The sequence below is a fragment of the Coturnix japonica genome, unplaced genomic scaffold, assembly GCF_054131305.1.
Source record: "Coturnix japonica strain WE unplaced genomic scaffold, WE-NBRP24 Scf121, whole genome shotgun sequence".
Lineage (NCBI taxonomy): Eukaryota > Metazoa > Chordata > Aves > Galliformes > Phasianidae > Coturnix > Coturnix japonica.
Genome location: NW_028189024.1, coordinates 1,033 through 17,982, shown reverse-complemented (window position 1 = coordinate 17,982; position 16,950 = coordinate 1,033). Strand labels below are relative to the sequence as shown.

General features: G+C 63.7%; 1 protein-coding gene across 1 annotated transcript; it reads left to right on the top strand.

The window, feature by feature from the left end:
* Window positions 1-823: 823 nt before the first annotated feature.
* Window positions 824-16,373, top strand: BAZ2A (bromodomain adjacent to zinc finger domain 2A). The gene is made up of 29 exons (XM_085535431.1): window positions 824-1,004; window positions 2,620-2,760; window positions 3,194-3,745; window positions 3,909-4,076; window positions 5,719-5,928; window positions 6,046-6,273; window positions 6,370-6,430; window positions 7,250-7,358; window positions 7,445-7,546; window positions 7,640-7,850; window positions 7,983-8,044; window positions 8,219-8,284; window positions 8,365-8,556; window positions 8,632-8,886; window positions 9,268-9,482; window positions 9,578-9,652; window positions 10,467-10,629; window positions 10,708-10,767; window positions 10,857-10,992; window positions 11,069-11,697; window positions 11,777-12,002; window positions 12,105-12,260; window positions 12,337-12,503; window positions 13,113-13,390; window positions 13,479-13,611; window positions 13,691-13,837; window positions 13,933-14,138; window positions 14,229-14,372; window positions 15,579-16,373. The coding sequence occupies exons 2-29, from the start codon at window positions 2,622-2,624 to the stop codon at window positions 15,739-15,741; spliced, it is 5,253 nt and encodes a 1,750-aa protein (XP_085391557.1). The 5' UTR covers window positions 824-1,004; window positions 2,620-2,621; the 3' UTR covers window positions 15,742-16,373.
* Window positions 16,374-16,950: the final 577 nt, after the last annotated feature.

Genomic DNA, 16,950 nt, shown 5'->3' with positions numbered 1-16,950 from the left:
CTCTGCCCTCCCCCCATCCCACTGTGCTCCTTGGGGGGGGGGGTATTACTACACTGTGGGGTCTCTCCTTATGGGGGGTTTCATTGCCCCCCCCCTCTTGTGAGGCTGCAGGATGGAGCAGGGGGAGGGGACAAGAGGTGGCAGCTGCCAACAGCGTGTGTGTGTTGTGGGGGGGGGGGAGAGGGGGCAGGTCAGCCCACCCCCCCCCCTCACCCTATAGTGCAGCACAAAGGGCTCCCGCCTGGCCCTGCCAGATGGGGCTTTGTCTGCGGGTCCCGGGGGGGCGGCCCAGACCCGCCCCAATGTGGGGGAACCGAATCCCGAGCCCGGGGGGGGGCGGCTGAATATGGGGGGGGGGGGGGAGGAACTGCGTGGGGTTGGGGGTGGGGGGGGTTCCCTCAGTGCTGCCCCCCCCGTTAAGCCGCAAAGCGCTGCGGGCCCTTTAAATGGCGGGGAGGGGAGTGGGGGGGGGCGGTGCGGGCATCACGGGGGGCTGCGAGCACCGGTACAGAACCGGAACCGGCACCAGAACCGGAACCAGAACCATAGGAGGTACGGGCCGCCTGATGCTGAGACCCCCTCCCCAAACCCCCCCCCCTTTAAGCTGGGATCGTCCGCACCGGGACGCCCCCCCCCCTCCATCCGGTACCGGTGCCGTGAGCTCGGAGCGGAGCCGCCGTTCCCGGTTTTACCGGCGGCCCCACGTGGGGGATTCCCCCCCCCCCACCCCCCGACCCCCCCGGGGGCGGAGATCCCCCCCCACGTGGGCGCCGTCCCGCCCCGCGCTGACGCCGCCGCTCCCGGTGACGCCACCCGGTGACGCGGGTTTGAGGGCGGGGCGGGGACCGCCCGGCGGCGCGCGGCGCTTCCTGCTCTGCGCCGTTCGGCCCGGTCCGGTCCGGTTCGGTTCCGCTCTGCGGCCCGGTCCGCTCGGTTGGACCGAGCCATGCGGAGCCGAGTCCCGCCCCGCACCGCGTGAACCGGACCCGCAGCGCCGCTGCCAGGTGCGGGGGGTCGGGGGGGGGCGGCGGTCGGTAACGGCGGGGGCGGCGGTTGGGACCCCCCCCCTTATTCCTCCTCCCCCCCCCCCGGTTCGCCCGGTTTCCCGTTTCCCCCCCACGCACTTTCCCGGTTCCCCCCCCCCGGCTCCGGTTGGGATCGCGGCCTCTTCCCGGTTCGGTTCGGTTGGTTCTCCCGGTACCGGACCCCCCCCTCTATCTCCACTCCAACCCCAACCCCCCCCCAGCAGGAAACGGCGGCTCAATGGCAGCGCCGCGTTGTTTTGAACCGGGATGGGGGGGGGGGGGTCGGACGGTGGGATTTGGGGGGGGGGTTTAACGGGGACACGTTGGGGTAACCCCCCCCCCCCCCCTCCCCACTTTATCCCTTTCCAGCCTCATTTCCCCCCCCCCCCCCCCCCCCCCCCCCGTTCCCGGCTCCGGTTTCAGCCGTGGCCCAGTTCTGCCGGCAGCGGGCGGCGCTGGTTGGGACAGCCCTGGGGGGGGGGGGTTGTTATGAGGGGGGGGGGCACAGCAGGACGAGCCCGAGCTCCCCCCCCCTCATTGCGGCTCTGTGTCCATCCTTTGCCTTTATTTCCCCCCCCCGCAGCACCTGCCCGGCTCTGCCCCCCCCCCCCAACCCCTCTGTCCTTCGGTAGCCCCGGAGCATCAATGTTGGGGGGGGGGGGATGGAAGGGTTCTGTTGGGTTCTCCCGGGTTCTGTTGGGTTCTATTGGGTTCTGTTGGGTTCTCCCCGGTTCTGCCGGGTTCTGCCGGGTTCTGTTGGGTTCTGCCGGGTTCTGTTGGGTTCTGCCGGGTTCTGCCGGGTTCTGCCGGGTTCTGTTGGGTTCTGTTGGGTTCTGTTGGGTTCTGTTGGGTTCTGCCGGGTTCTGCCGGGTTCTGCCGGGTTCTGTTGGGTTCTGCCGGGTTCTGTTGGGTTCTGTTGGGTTCTGTTGGGTTCTGCCGGGTTCTGCCGGGTTCTGCCGGGTTCTGTTGGGTTCTGCTTTAACCTCGGGGCAGCCCCGGTTGTTGTGGGGGGGGGGCTGTAATGTGTCACCCCGGGGGGGGGGGTGTCCTCGTGGGGCCGTGACGAAATGTACGGCCGGGTTACGACACGGCCCAGCCGGTCAATGCGGAGCCCGGTTCGGTGCCGTTTGTTACCGTGGGGGGGGGTTTTTGGGGGGGGGTCCCTTCGCTTCTCGTGGCCCCGCTGCGAATTGAGGCCCGTCCCCATCGGAGCAGCTGCGGGCGATGTCCCTGGGGGTGGGGGGAGGGGATGCATGAGGTTGTTGGGGGGGGGGGGGGGGGGCTGTTGTGCCCTACGGCACCGCTGGGCTATTGGAGGGGGGGGGGGGGGTCTGAGGGGCGGCCATCCCAATGCACAGCGCTGTGGTGCTTATGGGGGGGGGCGGGTTGTGCCACGTCCCTGCAAGGTCATGGGTATGTTCTTAGAGGGGGGGGGGACCCACCGGTGCCGTGGGGGGGGGAGGGGAGTGATGGGACCCCTCTGTGTCACAGCATCCCTGGGTGCAGAGCTGAATGTGGGGCTGATCGTGGGGGTCGTGGTGCTGCTGTAACCCCACTGTTCTCATCTCACCCCCCCCCTTCCCAACCCTTACAGCCATGGACACCGATAACCATTTTGGCTTCGGGGGGCTTCCCCCCCCACCCACTGCCTCAGGACTGAAACCCAGCACGCCTTCCTCAGGGGACAGCCCGTACAGCAACGGGGCCGCGCTCAGCTTCCCCCCCCAGGGGAAAAGTGAGTATAGGGGGCAGGGGAGGGGGTTCCATGCGATGGGGGGGGCTCCATGCGATGGGGGGGGCTCCATGCGATGGGGGGGGGTCCATGGGATGGGGGGGGTCCATGCAATGTTGGGGGTCCATGCGATGGGGGGGGGGTCCATGCGATGGGGGGGGTCCATGTGATATGTGATGGGGGGGGTCTGTGCCCTCTGTATTGGCCTCATGGGCTCAGAGGGCTGGAGGACCCCTCAGCACAGCGGTGGGGGTGGGATCCTGGTGGGGTTTTGCTGTGCACCCCCAGCCTGATCTGGATGGGTTGGGGGCTCTATACGTGGGTCTGGCCATTGAGCTGATCCCCACACGACCCCATAGCGGTGCTGTGGGTTACAGCCATCCTATATCCATCCCCAAACCCCCCCCCCTATTAACACCTCTCCCCCCTCCCTCAGGTCTGAACGGGGGCATGAATGTCAACGGCTTCTCTACTGTATCTCACACCACTACTTCAGGGACCTTCACCTCCAGCACTCATTCCTCGGGGCCCCCCCACCTCCATCCCTACGATTGCCTTTGGGATTACACTCAGTTCCAACCCCCCGGCGGCCTCAAGGACGGCAGCCTCACTCAGTTCCCCCTCAATGGGGTTTCGGGGGGTTCCCGACCCTCCTCCCCAGGGCACAGCGTGAACCTTCGGGCTTCGGGGCCGGAGTTATGGGGTAATGGAACCTCTGGATCTATGGGGCTGAACTTTGATTCTCAGGAGCTCTATGACTCGTTCCCCGAGCAGAGCTTTGAGCTGATACCCAACGGCCCAGGCAGCTTCTATGCAGCCCCACAACCATCCCCTATGTTGGGGTCTGGAGAGCCGCCCTTCCCTCTACCCGAGGAGGAGCTGGGGGGGGACACGGACGATGCTGAGACCTCCAAGGAGCTGCCCCCCCCCATTGCTGAGAACGGGGCCGGGTTGGTGGGCAGCATGGAGCTGGAGGACACGCAGCCAGGTAGGAGAGCAATGGGGTCGGATGGGGCCACGTTGGGTTCATTCCATTGCTATGGGGTTGGGGGTCCAGGTGGGGTGATGAGCAGCCATGTTATGGGGGGGGGTGATGGTGGTGCCCCCCCCCCCCCCCCAGCTTTGCTCCCGTTGCTTTGTGCTCATTGCAGACCTCAAGCTCTGCTCTTATAACGGAGCAGCTCCCACCGCGGTGCCGCTGGGTCGGGACAGCCCCGGTTTAACCCCCCCCACCGGTACCAGCCTGGGACCCTCATCACCAATGGGGGCAGCGCTGCTGAGCGAAGACCCCCTGGAGCCCTTCGAGGCTTTGGCCAGAGGTGGGGGGGGGAGTGTTTGGGAATTGGGGGGGGGGGGTGTTTAGTAATGGGGGGGGGGTTGGGGAATGGGGAGGGGGTATTAATGGGGGGGGGGGGTGTTTGGGAATGGGGGGGGGGATATTAATGGGGGGGGTGTTTGGGAATGGGGGGGGCATTAAAAGGGGGGGGGGGAGCTGGGAATGGGGAGGGGGTACTTGGTAATGGGGGGGGGGAGGGGGGTGTTTGGGAGTGGGGGGGGTATCTGTTAATGGGGGGGGATGTTTAGTAATGGGGGGTTGTTTGGGAATGGGGGGGGGTGTTTGTTAATGGGGGGGGTGTTTGTTAATGGGGGGGGGTGTTTAGTAATGAGGGGGTGTCTGGGAATGGGGGGGGTATCTGTTAATGGGGAGGGGGCGTTTGGGAATGGGGGGGGGGTATTTATTAATGGGGGGGGGAGGGGGGTGTTTGGGAGTGGGGGGGGTATCTGTTAATGGGAGGGGTGTTTGGAAATGGGGTGGGGGTTTGGGAATGGGGGGGGTGTTTGTTAATGGGGGGGATGTTTGTTAATGGGGGGGAGGGTGTTTGGGAATGGGGGGGGGTGTTTGTTAATGTGGGGGGGGTGTTTAGTAATGAGGGGGTGTCTGGGAATGGGGGGGGTATCTGTTAATGGGGAGGGGGCGTTTGGGAATGGGGGGGGGTATTTGTTAATGGGGGGGTTGTTTAGTAATGGGGGGGGTTGGGAATGGGGGGGCTGTTTAGTAATGGGGAGGGTGTTTGTTAATGGGGGGGAGGGGGTATTTGTTAATGGGGGGGGTATTTAGTAATGGGGAGGGGGTGTTTGGGAATGGGGGGGGGTGTTTAGTTATGGGGGGGGTGTTTGGGAATGGGGGGCGATATTTGTTAATGGGGGGGGTGTGCTTGGTAACGGGGGGGTTGTTTGCTAATGGGGGGGGGTGTTTAGTAATGGGGGGTGTTTGGTAATGGGGAGGGGGTGTTTGTTAATAGGGGGGGGTGTTTGGTAATTGGGGGGTGGGGGTGTTTGGGAATGGGGGGGGTTGTTTAGTAATGGGGGGGTATTTGTTAATGGGGAGGGGGTGTTTGGTTATGGGGGGGTGATCTGTTAATGGGGGGGGGTTTGGTAATGGGGGGGTATCTGTTAATGGGGGGGGCTGTGTTTAGTAATGGGGGGGTGTGTGTTTGGTTATGGGGGGGTGATCTGTTAATGGGGGGGGGGGTTGGGAATGGGGGTGGTATCTGTTAATGGGGGCTGTGTTTAGTAATGGGGGGGGTTGTTTGCTAATGGGGTGGTCTGTGTATGGGGGCGCCCCGTGGTGCCCATGGCCGCGTAGGGGCGGGTCGCTTTGGGGCCGGTCGCTCCTCCCGTCGGTTCCGCTCCGTCCTTCCGTTCCCGGCGCAGTGACGAAGCTGTTCCTCAACTTCCGCGCTGCCGAACGTCGCCGCTACCGGCCATTTTGGGCTCCGCTTCCCAACCGAGGGGGCGGGGCCGGGGGCTGCGGGCTCCCATTAACCCCTGTGGTCCCGGAGCCCTTTGAGGAGGGGGGGGGGGGGGGGGGGTCGTTCACCTGCCATGTGTGTGTTGTATGGGGTCCTCATTATCACCCTGCTGCCCCACTGAGCTCTTTGCATCCCCCCCCCCCTCCAGACCCTGACACTGGTGACCTCTATGCGATGGATGAGACGCAGCTGGTGGGCGATAAATCCCCCTTGGAAGACCCCCATGATGATGCTCCTGCCCCCCCCCTCCCTGCTGCCAGCCCCCCCCCACACGCTGCCAGCCCCTTCAATCTGCTGCCAGCCCACCGCCCGGCCCCCCCGCTGCTGCCCAGCCCCGGCTCACCGCCCCCCCTACACGGTATGTGGGGCACATTTATGGTATAGGGGGCACAGCACTGAGCCCCCCAGCTGGGTGCTGGATGGGGGGGGGTCGGAAGGGATGGTGGTTGTGATGGTGCTGCCTTTGGCCCTGCAGATACCAGCCCTGAGCTGAGCAGCAGCCATGATGGCCCGGAGCAATCGGGGGCTCTGGAGCTCAGCACTGCACTGGAGCCCGAATCCCCGTGTCCTTCTGCTGAGGAAGAGGAGGAGGAAGAAGAAGATGAGGAGGAGGAGGAGGTGGCTGACAGCTGCACGGAGGCTTCAGCTGCTCCAGAAGGGGACAGCAAAGAGGCGGCCGCCCCACTGAGCACATCAGTGGGAGGTGAGGATGGAAACCACCCCCCCCCCTACCACCTTCACCTCCAGGCTGGGTGCCCCCCACACCCATTGAGCTGCCCCCCCCCCCTCTGCCCTACAGGTGACGTCCCACGCAGGCGCATTGCCACCCCCGAGGAGGTGCGATTCCCTCTGCAGCACGGGTACGTGGTGCCCCTATATCCACATCCCCCATAGTGCCCCCATATCCACATCCCCCATAGTGCCCCCATAACCACATCCCCCCCCTGGTGCCTCCATATCCACATCCCCCCTGGGGCACCCCCATATCCACATCCCCCATAGTGCCCCCATAACCACATCCCCCCCTGGTGCCTCCATATCCACATCCCCCATGGGGCACTTCCATATCTACATCCCCCCCTGGTGCCCCCCTATATCCACATTGCCCATAGTGCCCCTATATCTGCATCCCCCATGATGCCCCCTCATATCCACATCCCCCCATGGTCCCCCCTATATCCACATCCCCTATAGTGCCCCTATATCCACGGCCCCCTGATGCCCCCCCATATCCACATCCCCTCCATGGTGCCCCCATATCCACATTCCCCCCATAGTGCCCCCCCTATATCCACATCCCCCATAATGCCCCATATCCACATCCCCTGTGACGCCCCCCCATATCCACATAACCCCCCTGGTCCCTTTCCATATCCACATCCCCCCCTTGTTACCCCACCCATATCCACATCCCCTATAGTGCCCCCATATCCACATACCCCCCTTGTGCCCCCCCATATCCACATCCCCTATAGTCCCCCCATATCCACATAACCCCCCTGGTGCCCCCATATCCACATCCCCCCTGGTCCCCCCCTATATCCACATCCCCTATAGTGCTCCCATATCCACATATCCCCTGGTCCCCCCCATATTCACATACCCCCCTTGTGCCCCCCCATATCCACATCCCCCCTGTCTGTGTGGGACCCCATGCTGAGCCCCCCCCCTGCGTGCAGGTGGAGGAGGGAGGTGCGCATCAAAAGGGGGAACCACCGGTGGCAGGGAGAGACGTGGTACTATGGGCCGTGTGGGAAGAGGATGAAGCAGTTCCCGGAGGTGATCAAGGTACAGTATTGGGGGGGGGGGGGGCTCTGAGCAGCCCCCCCAGCTCTATCACAGCCCCTCATCCTCCTCCTGTCCCCCCCCCTCAGTATCTGAATAGGAACGTGGTGCAGGACGTCCGTCGGGAGCACTTCAGCTTCAGCCCCCGGATGCCGGTGGGGGATTTCTATGAGGAGCGGGATACACCGGAGGTGAGCACTTATAGAGTGCCCTATAGCACCCTATGCGATGCTATGGGGCTGTGGGTCGCTCCCTATTGGGGCTAATGGGGTTTGCTCCTATAGGGTCTGCAGTGGGTGAAGCTGAGCCCCGAGGAGATCCCAGCCCGTATCCAGGCCATCACTGGGAAACGTGGGCGACCCCGTAACGCTGAGAAGGTGAAACCCAAAGAGCTGCCAGCTGTGAAACGCGGCCGCGGGCGGCCCCCAAAGGCCCGAATGGTGGATCTGCTCAGCAAGACGGATGCCAGGCTGCTGAAGAGGCTGGAGGCTCAAGGTACCCCCTGCCCCATAGCCCACCTCACAGCCCACCCCATAGCCCACCCCACAACCCACCCCACAGCCCACCCCACAACCCACCCCACAGCCCACTCGCTGTCACCAACCCCCCTTCTCTCCATTCTCATAGAGGTGCTCAGTGATGAGGACAAGCTGAAAATGAGCAAAATCAAGAAGAAAATGAGGCGGAAGGTAGGAGTGAATAGGGCTTGGGGAGGGCTGGGGGCAGCACTAGGGCCCCTCTGGCTGGGTGACTGACATGGAGCCTCCCCCTTCCCCAGCTGGGGGGCACAGAGCAGCCCCCTGCCCCATCCAGTGGGTCCCCGTGTTGCTGCCCATCCCTGAGCTGCTCTTATTCCCTTCCAGGCCAAGAACAAGCAGAAGCAAGAGGCGAAAGCTCCCAAAGCCAAGGAGGCCAAGAAGAAATCCAAGGTGAGTCTGCAGCAGCCGTGGGGGGAGGGAGGGTAAAGAGGGGGCTGAGAGGGGCCACCCACCCTGGGCTGTGTTTCCAGGCCAAGGAGAAGAAAGGCAAAATGGAGAAGGGCAAAGACAAGGGGCGGCCCAAGGAGAAGAAGAGCAAAGGGCCGCGCAGGGTGGACAAGGGGCTGCTGGCCCAGCGGCGCCTGGAGGAACGGAGACGGCAGCAGCTCATCCTGGAGGAGATGAAGAAGCCGACGGAGGATATGTGCCTGGCGGACCACCAGGTGGGGATGGGGAAGGGGGTTTGTCAGCTCTGATCCCATATAACCTGCCCTGACCGCCCCATTTTTGCCCCACAGCCTCTTCCGACCTTCTCGCGCATCCCAGGCCTGGTGCTGCCCAGCCGTGCCTTCTCCCACTGCCTGACGGTGGTGGAGTTCCTGCAGAGCTACGGCAAAGTGTTGGGCTTCGAGCCCAGCAGGGACGTGCCCAGCTTGAGCACGATGCAGGAGGGGCTGCTGGGGGTGGGCGGCAGCGCCGGCGCCGTGCAGGACCTGCTGGTGAGGCTGCTGCAGGCTGCGCTCTATGACCCTGGGCTGCCCCCCTACTGCCAGGTAATGCCCTGATGTGTGTCCGACCCCTCTGTGTCCCCCCCATCCCCTGCCCTGTGATGCCCTGAGGCTGCAGCTGCTGCAGGTTGAGAGCTGCATTTCAGGGCTGCCCATATTACGGCCCTATTTGGGGGCGCCCCGCTCCAGGCTTTGGGTTTTCCCATCGGATCACAGAATGGTTTGGGTTGGAATTGACCCCAAGGGTCCAAACCTCCCCATTTTGTAGCAGCCTCATCCAACCTGGCCTTGAACATCCCTAAGGGATATATGGGGCATCCACAACCTCAACCTTCAAGCCATTTCCCCTCGCCCTGCTGTTATCAACCCTTTCCAAGAGCTGACTCCCCCATTGCTGCCCCCCAACCCCTCTCTGTTCCCCCACAGTCCCTGAAGATCCTGGGTGAGAAGGTGTCAGAGATCAGCCTGAACCGTGACACCGTCTCGGAGGTGCTGCGTTGTTTCCTGACGGCTCATGGAGCCGAAGCTGAGCTGTGCACGAGGCTGCGCACAAAACCCTTCCAAGCGCTGCTCCCCGAGCACAAAGCTGCCATCCTGGCCTTCCTGGTCAATGAGCTCAACAGCAGCGCCCGCATTATTAGGTGAGTATAGGGGAGAAATTGAGGAGGGGGGGGGGGGTGAGGGATGGCTGTGCCCCCACCCCATGGAGCTGAGCCCCCACCTTGTGTGTGTGCAGTGAGATCGATAAGACGTTGGAGAGCATGTCGGCCTATAGGAAGAATAAATGGATCATCGAGGGACGGCTGCGCCGGTGGGTGCTGTGGGGAGGGGGCTGTGCCTTGGGATGGGGTTGTGCCATAGGATGGGGAGGGGGCTGTGCCATGGGGTGGGGAGGGGGCTGTGCCAAGGGGCAGTGCCATGCCATGAGATGGGGATGGTGCTGTGCCATGGGGTGGGGATGGGTTTGTGCCATGGGGTGGGGATGGGGTTGTGCCATAGGATGGGGAGGGGGCTGTGCCTTGGGATGGGGATGGTGCTGTGCCATGGGGTGGGGAGGGGGCTGTACTATGCCATGAGATGGGGATGGTGCTGTGCCATGGGGTGGGGATGGGGTTGTGCCATAGGATGGGGAGGTGGCTGTGCCATGGGGCAGTGCCATGCCATGAGATGGGGATGGTGCTGTGCCATAGGATGGGGAGGGGGCTGTACTATGCCATGGGATGGGGATAGTGCTGTGCCATGGGATGGGGTTGTTCCATAGGATGAGGATGGGGTATTGCCATGGGATAGGGCTGTGGGATGGGGACAGGGTTGTGCTGTGGGGCAGTCCTATGCTGTGGGATGGGAATAGTGCTGCCCCATGGGATGGCGGCAGGGTTGTGCCATGGGATGGGGATGGTGCTGTGCCATAGGATGGGGATGGGGCAGTGCCATGGTGTAGGATGGGGATGGGGTAGGGATGTGGCAGTGCTGTGGAATAGGGGCAGGGCTGTGCCATAAGATGCTGCTGTGCTGTGGGATGGGAAATGGGGCTGCGCTCCCCAAACCCCCCTGACTCGAGGGGCTCTGGGCACAGAGGGGGCTCCTCACAGGGTCTCCGCTGTCACTGTGCTGTGTCCCATCAGGTTGAAGATGGCTCTGGCCAAGAAGACGGGTCGCCCCGAGTCTGAGTTGATGGCACTGGAGGACGGACGACGCCGGCGCAGCTCCCGCCTGTGTGAGGAGCCTGGGCTGGAGCTGGAGGAGGAGGAGGAGGGTCGGGGCCGCCGCTCCCGCCGGGACGAGGAGGTGATGTGGGCATCGGGGTGGGTTGGGGTTGGGGTCTCAGGGTCTCCCCTGGTCCTGATGGTCTCTCGCTCCCCCCAGGCTGACACGTTGGCTTCCAGCATCCCTGAGCTCGAGCGGCAGATCGAGAAGCTGGCGAAGGTGAGTGGTGGAGGCACAGGTCTGTGGGTGCCCATATTATGGCTGTGACCCCCCCCCATGCAGCCCCTCACCCCGTGCCCTTCCCACAGCGGCAGATGTTCTTCCGCAAGAAGCTGCTCCACTCCTCGCAGACGCTGCGGGCGGCCTCGCTGGGTCAGGACCGGTACCGGCGGCGGTACTGGGTGCTGCCCCACCTGGGGGGGATCTTCGTGGAGGGGGCAGAAGGTGAGTGGGGTTGGGGCTGGGAGGAGGAGAGCTGGGGACCCTCAGGGTGCGACCCACCCTCATTGCTCCCCCTTAGTGCCCGAGGAGCACCCGGAGGAGCCCCCGGAGCAGAAGGTGCTGCGCCCGGTGCCTGCGGTGAAGGAGGAGCCGCCGGACCCCGAGGTGCCGGTGCCGGTTCCCCAACGGGTCACCATGAACTGTGTGGCTGCACGTGCCCGGGGAAGGCCGAGGAAGAGCAAAGAGGAGCCACGACCCCCACCCACCCCACTACCTGTCCCCCAACCCATCCCCCCGCCCGTCCCCCCATCCATCCCCCCATCCATCCCCCCCAAATCGCCGCCCATCAACGGGGCTCTGGAGGAGCCGCTGTCACTGGGGCAGAGCCAGCACGACCTCAGCCAGTCTGCCTTCCTGTCGTGGCTCAGCCAGACGCAGCCCTCGCTGCTCACCGACTCAGTGCTCACCCCAGACAGCAGCCCCGGAGCGGGGGATGTGGGGCTGCCACCCCTCGAGGCCTCGTCTGACCCCACGGAGGAGGAGAGCAGCACAGAGACTGCGGATACGCAGGGGCCGTGGTTCAGCCCCCTGCCCCGCGATGACCGAGTCCCCCACGCGCCTTCCTCAGCTGAGCCCCCACCTCCCCACAGGGAGCAGCCCCACAGGGATCAACCCCACAGGGATCAGCCCAAGGCCTCGGCCAGGCAGGTGGGTGCTGCGGTGCATGGGGGGGCTCTGAAGCATTGATGGGTGGGGGTCCCCTACTCACCGTGCTCCATCCCTACAGCTGAATGGGCTCCCAGCAGACGACCCCACCTCCCCTCTGCTCGCCTCCACCCCGGTCCCCGCTGGTGCCAGGGCCCCCCCTGCCTGTCCCCGGAGCCGGAATAGCCTGGAGAAGCTGCAGGACCCCCCAGGGCAACCCAAGCGCCGGGGGAGACCCCCTACCAAGTTCTTCAAGCAGATGGAGCAGAAATACCTGACACAGCTGACGGAGCAGCCGGTTCCCCCCGGTGAGAGCATCACCCTGCGTTGATGGAGGGGGGGATGGGGATGGGGATATGGGGGGGTGGGCAGCTCTATGGGACCAATGTGAGCACGGTGCTGCCTTACAGAGATGCGGAGTGGGTGGTGGTGGCTGCAGGACCCCGAGCAGCTGGAGGCGGTGGCACGAGCTCTGCACCCGCGGGGCATCCGAGAGAAAGCACTGCACAAACACCTGACCAAGCACAGGGAGTACCTGCGGGAGGTCTGCCTGCGAGCTGCCACGGGTACGGGCTGTGTGCGGGGTGTGGGATGTGGGGATGGCTCCGTGTCCCCCCTGCCGACCCCTCTTTGTGCCCCCAGACCCCATCTTCCACCCCCGCCCCGAGACAGCCGCCGTCACCGCCGCATCTCAGGAAGCGTTGGCCCAATGGTCGGTGATGGAGAGGGCGTACGAGGCTGATCTGTCGGTGCTGCAGTGGGTGGAGGAGCTGGAGCAGCGTGTGCTGATGGCCGACCTGCAGATCAGGGTAGGGGGGGCTCCAGGGGAGGATGGGGGGCCTCAGGTAGTTGGGGGTCCCTGGGTAAGATGGGGGCCCTTGGGTAGGGTGGGAGACCCCTAGGAGGGTGGGGGTCCCCTGGGAGGGTGGGGGTCCTCAGGTTGGTGGGGGTCTCTGGGTATGATGGGCACCCTTAGGTAGGGTGGGGGTTCCCAGGTGAGGTGAGGGTCCTTGGGTAGGGTGGGAGACCTCTGGGAGGGTGGGGGTCTCTGGGTAAGATGAGGAGCCCTTGGGTAGGGTGAGGGCCCTTGGGTATGGTGGGAGTCCCCGGGTAAGGTGAGGGCCCTTGGGGAGGGTGGGGGTCCTCAGGTAGATGGGGGTCTCTGGGTATGATGGAGGTCCCTGTGTAAGACAGGGGTCCTTGGGTATGGTGGGAGTCACTGGGTATGATGAGGGGCCCTTGGGTATGGTGGGGGTCCCCAGGTAAGGTGAGGCCCTTGGGTAGGGTGAGGGTCCCCAGATAGAATGGGGGTCCTTGGGTAGGTTGGGGGTCCCTGTGCTCAAGTGGAGGGTCTCAGCCCCCCAGGAGGGTCTCAGCCCCCCAGGAGGGTCTCAGCCCTGAGCTCTGCTGTCCCATAGGGATGGACGTGCCCCAGCCCCGACTCCACGCGCACTGACCTGCGGTACTGCGAGCACAAAGTGGAGCCCCTGGAGGACATCACGGTGCGCAGCCGGCGGGACGGGCTCCCCCCACGCCGCGAGGACACCAACCCCCTGGACCTGGCCGTGCGGCGCCTGGCGGCGTTGGAGCAGAACGTGGAGCGACGCTACCTAAAAGAACCACTGTGGGCAGCGCACGAGGTGGTGCTGGAGAAGGTGGTGCTGAGCGGCCCCGAGGAGCTGAGCCCAACAGAGATGTGAGCCCCCTCCCCACCTTTCCACCCCTGTGGGACCCCCGTGGTGTTGTACTGAGCCATGTGTGTGTGTGTCCCCCCCCCATTGCAGTGCCTATGAAATCACCCCCCGCGTGCGGACGTGGCGGCAGACGTTGGAGCGGTGCCGCAGTGCAGCGCAGGTGTCGCTGTGCATCCACCAGCTGGAGCGCTCCATCGCATGGGAGAAGTCTGTCAACAAAGTGGTGAGTGCACGGCCAGCTTTAAAAGGGGGGAGGGGGCTTAAGGACCACCATTCTGAGCCCATTGATCCCCCTATTCCAGACGTGCCTGGTGTGTCGGCGTGGGGATGACGATGAGAACCTGCTGCTGTGCGATGGCTGCGACCGCGGCTGCCACCTCTACTGCCACCGCCCGCGTATGGCCGCCGTGCCCGAGGGCGACTGGTTCTGCTCCATCTGCATCTCACGGGTATGTGGGGGGGGTCCGGGTTGTGCGGTGCCCCCCCCTCGGGGCTGTGAGCTGGTGGTGACCCCAGTTTGTGTGTGCCCCCCCCTCCCATTTAGGCACAGCAATACCCAGAGCCCCTCACCCCGCGGCGGGGGAAGAAGCGGAAGCGGGGCCGCGTGCCGGGGGGGGGCCCAGCAGAGGATGATGGCAGCAGCCCCCCCCGACGTAGGGCGGCATCGCGACGTCCCGAGGGGGCATCACCCCCAACCAAACGGCGCTCAGCCCCCCCCCGGGGCCCACCCGGCGACCTGACCTTCTGCGAGTGAGTGTGGCAGGGCCAACATGGGGGGGGGGATGCATCCCTACAGCCCCCCCCCAACACCCAGCTCTTGTGTCCCCCCCCCCTTACAAGGATCATCCTGATGGAGATGGAGGCACATGAGGACGCCTGGCCCTTCCTGGAGCCCGTCAACCCCCGCCTGGTGCCCGGCTACCGCCGCATCATCAAACACCCCATGGACTTTGGCACCATGCGCGTGCGGCTGCTGCGGGGCGGGTGAGCACCCCCACCATCCCCCCCCCTCTTTATCCCCCTCCCCAATGTTTCTCCCCTATTATTTACCCCCCAAAAAACCTCTCCCCTCTGTATCCCCCCCCCATAATTCCCGTATGTGCTCCCCCATCTCTTGCCTGTTTTATGTCCCCAATACTTCCCCCCCCCATGTCACCCCCAACATCTCTCCCCTATTATATGACCCCCCCTAACATCTCTCCCCCTCCAACCCCCACCATATCCCCCCCCTACATCTCTCCCCTCCATATTCCCCCCCATATCTCTCCCCTATTATACGCCCCCCTATATCTCTCCCCTTACCATCCCCTCCATCCTCCCCCATCTCTCCCTTATTATATGACCTCCCCAACATCTCTCATCTAACCTTCCCCTCCATACCCCCCATATCTCTCCCCTATTATATGCCCCCCCATATCTCTCCCCTTACCATCCCCTCCAATCCCCTCCATATACCCCCCCCATATCTCTCCCCTATTGTATGACCCCCCCATATCTCTCCCCTATTATACACCCCCCCTATATCTCTCCCCTATTATATGACCCCCCCATATCTCTCCCCTTACCATCCCCTCCAACCCCCTCCATATCCCCTCCCCCATCTCTCCCCTTACCATCCCCTCCATACCCCCCCCATATCTCTCCCCTATTATACACCCCCTATATCTCTCCCCTTACCTTCCCTTCCAACCCCCTCCATATCCCCCCTAATATCTCTCCCCTCCATACCCCCCATTTCTCCCCTATTATATGCCCCCCTAACATCTCTCCCCTTACCTTCCCCTCCATACCCCCTCCATATACCCCCCCATATCTCTCCCCTATTATACGCCCCCCTTTATCTCTCCCCTTACCTTCCCCTCCAACCCCCTCCATATCCCCCCTAACATCTCTCCCCTCCACACCCCTCACATCTCTCCCCTATTATACACCCCCCCTTAACATCTCTCCCCTTACCATCCCCTCCAACCCCCTCCATATCCCCTCCCCCATCTCTCCTCTTACCATCCCCTCCATACCCCCCTCATCTCTCCCCTATTACACACCCCCCCTTAACATCTTTCCCCTTACCTTCCCCTTCACCCCCTCCATAACCATCCCCATCTCTCCCCTTACCATCCCCTCCATACCCCCCCATCTCTCCCCTATTATACACCCCCCTATATCTCTCCCCTTACCACCCCCCTGCAGGTACTCGAGCGCGGCTCAGTTTCGTGCTGACGCCACTTTAGTGTTCGACAACTGCCGGACCTTCAACGAGGACGATTCCGCCGTGGGTCGCGCTGGGCACAACATGAGACGCTTCTTCCAGAGCCGATGGGACGAATTCTACCAGGGACCCCCCCAGCACTGATGCTACCTGCTGACCCCCCCCCCCATACACACACACACACACACACACACACACACACCCATCCCCATACCCAGGGCCCCCCCCCATCCATCCCCTTTATACCCACCCCCCCCATCACACCCACAGAGCTGTGTAAGCCAAAAAGAAACAAAAAAAAAAGACAAAAAAATAACCACAAAACCCAACAAAAAAAAAAGGCTTTTTTTTTTTTTTTTAATTTTTGGTTTATTTTGGGTTTTTTTTTTTTTATTTTATTTTAGATGGAACAGAAGCCCCCCCCCCCCCCCCTTTAACTCCCTCCTCATACCCCCAACCAACAAGGAAAGCAAATAACCCCCCCCCCCTTCCTCCCTGCTGGGTATATTTAATAATAGCAATAGTTCGTAGTGAATGTCTCCATGCATTAAGGCCAGTAAAGTGGACTTAGCACCCCCACCCCTTCTCAGCCCCCTCCACCCCCTGCAGACACTTTAATGGAGGGCCCCCCCCCCCGGTGCGCCCCTTTCTGCTGTAGGACCCCCCCCCCCCAACCCCCCAAACTTAATTGCACCGGGGTGGGTGCTGCCCCCCCCCCCTTACCCACCCACCCACCCACCTGGCTCCAGGGACCAAGGGGGTGTGTGTGTGAGTGGGGTTGTGGGGGGGGGGGGGGGGCAGCCCTTCTCCCCACCTTTACTTCTCAGGAAGACCCCCCCACCCCCCCCATGGGACCCCTCAGGGATGCTACTGCACCCCCATGGGGGGGGGGGGAGTGAGGGGAGGGCAGGGGGGATCTTCCCTTCCCCCCCCCCCTTCCCAAACCCTCCCCATGAAGCCTCAGGCAGGAGCTGCCCCCCCCCCTCACCATGCTGGGGGGGGGGGGGGGGTGCAGCACCAGGTGGGATTTGGGACCCCCCCCCCATTTCCCTTGATATCCCGGGGTCACACAGTGCCCCCCCCCCCACTTTTTCCCCTCCTCCCCCCCCCCCCCCCGCCGGTCAGGATATACGGGTACTGCTCTGGGGGTCGGCAGCCGGCGTGGATGGGGGGGGGGGGTGGTCGTGGGGGGGGGGTCCCTGACCCTACAGAGCACTGAAAACAACTCACCTACCTGGGAGGGGGGGGGCTTTGGGGGGGGGGGGGCCACACTAGGCCTCGCCCCCTCCCCCTTCCCCCTCTAATTAACCCCCTCCCATCTTAAAGTAGCCTTTTTTTCTATCAGAGAAAAAA

Excerpts from the sequence above, each read along its gene's own strand:
- BAZ2A (XM_085535431.1), top strand. The coding sequence starts at position 2,622 with ATGGACACCGATAACCATTTTGGCTTCGGGGGGCTTCCCCCCCCACCC. Across the intron at positions 6,274-6,369 it reads ACTGAGCACATCAGTGGGAG|GTGACGTCCCACGCAGGCGC; the intron begins GTGAGGATGGAA and ends TCTGCCCTACAG. Across the intron at positions 8,285-8,364 it reads AGGCCAAGAAGAAATCCAAG|GCCAAGGAGAAGAAAGGCAA; the intron begins GTGAGTCTGCAG and ends CTGTGTTTCCAG.